At 45.2% G+C, this 748-nt stretch overlaps 1 protein-coding gene across 1 annotated transcript; it reads left to right on the forward strand.

Annotated features, from left to right (window-relative positions):
* Nucleotides 1–492: 492 nt before the first annotated feature.
* T265_16160 (hypothetical protein) lies at nucleotides 493–729 on the forward strand (the record flags this gene model as incomplete). Its single annotated transcript, XM_009179702.1, has 1 exon — nucleotides 493–729. A coding segment is annotated over one exon (174 nt), but the record flags the coding sequence as incomplete, so codon positions are not given.
* Between the last annotated feature and the right edge of the window lie 19 nt (nucleotides 730–748).

Here is a 748-nt window from a genome sequence, read left to right on the forward strand (position 1 = left end):
TGTCCCCTGCTTGTGCCCAACCGATGACGTTTACTCTCAACAGACTTGCCGTCTTTGCGGGCATGTATCCGGTACGCCGCATGAGCAGGTTGCGAGGTAGTTTTTCAGCCAAACACCCAATAAAAGTTTCTCCTTATCGGCTGATACTAATTTTCCAATTTCCACTCTTCCCCAACACCACTGCCGTGCTGGAAATAAGGCAGATGAATTTTGCTACGTTTGGCAGCAGGATTATGGGTATTTAGTGAAATTCGCAAAGCATTCTACGTGAAAATTGTTTATAACCCGCCCCCCGCCAATCGAAGGACTTAGGAGGCTTTGTCAGCTGATTCTTATGATAATATTTCTAGAGACTCCAAATTTTGTGACCTTCACATAGTTTCCGGTAGTTGAACTATTCGCTCCTATATTGATTAGCCTGTTTACAGATCGATGTTTTGGGGCATCCTGTGTTCAGGCGCTAATGACTTAGTCATTCTCTATTTGTTTCAGGAGCAGCTATCCAGGTGTCACTTCACATGCCAATCCAAGTGGCCCTGGCAACGAGACGGAAATGCGTTGTCTTCGAAGATGTGGTGGTGGACTAGAGATGCCTAGTGAAATCGGATCAATGAGAAGCTTTCAACCCAGCGAGAATGACAGTGAGTTCCTCACGTTCTCGAACACACAACCCCATGAAGACGGCATGAATAACAATTTGTTTCAGCGGTTCAACTCTTGGGAAACCTAAAAAAGCAGTTTGTTGGAA

The sequence above is a fragment of the Opisthorchis viverrini genome (assembly GCF_000715545.1).
Source record: "Opisthorchis viverrini unplaced genomic scaffold opera_v5_6258, whole genome shotgun sequence".
NCBI classification, from domain to species: Eukaryota; Metazoa; Platyhelminthes; class Trematoda; order Opisthorchiida; family Opisthorchiidae; genus Opisthorchis; species Opisthorchis viverrini.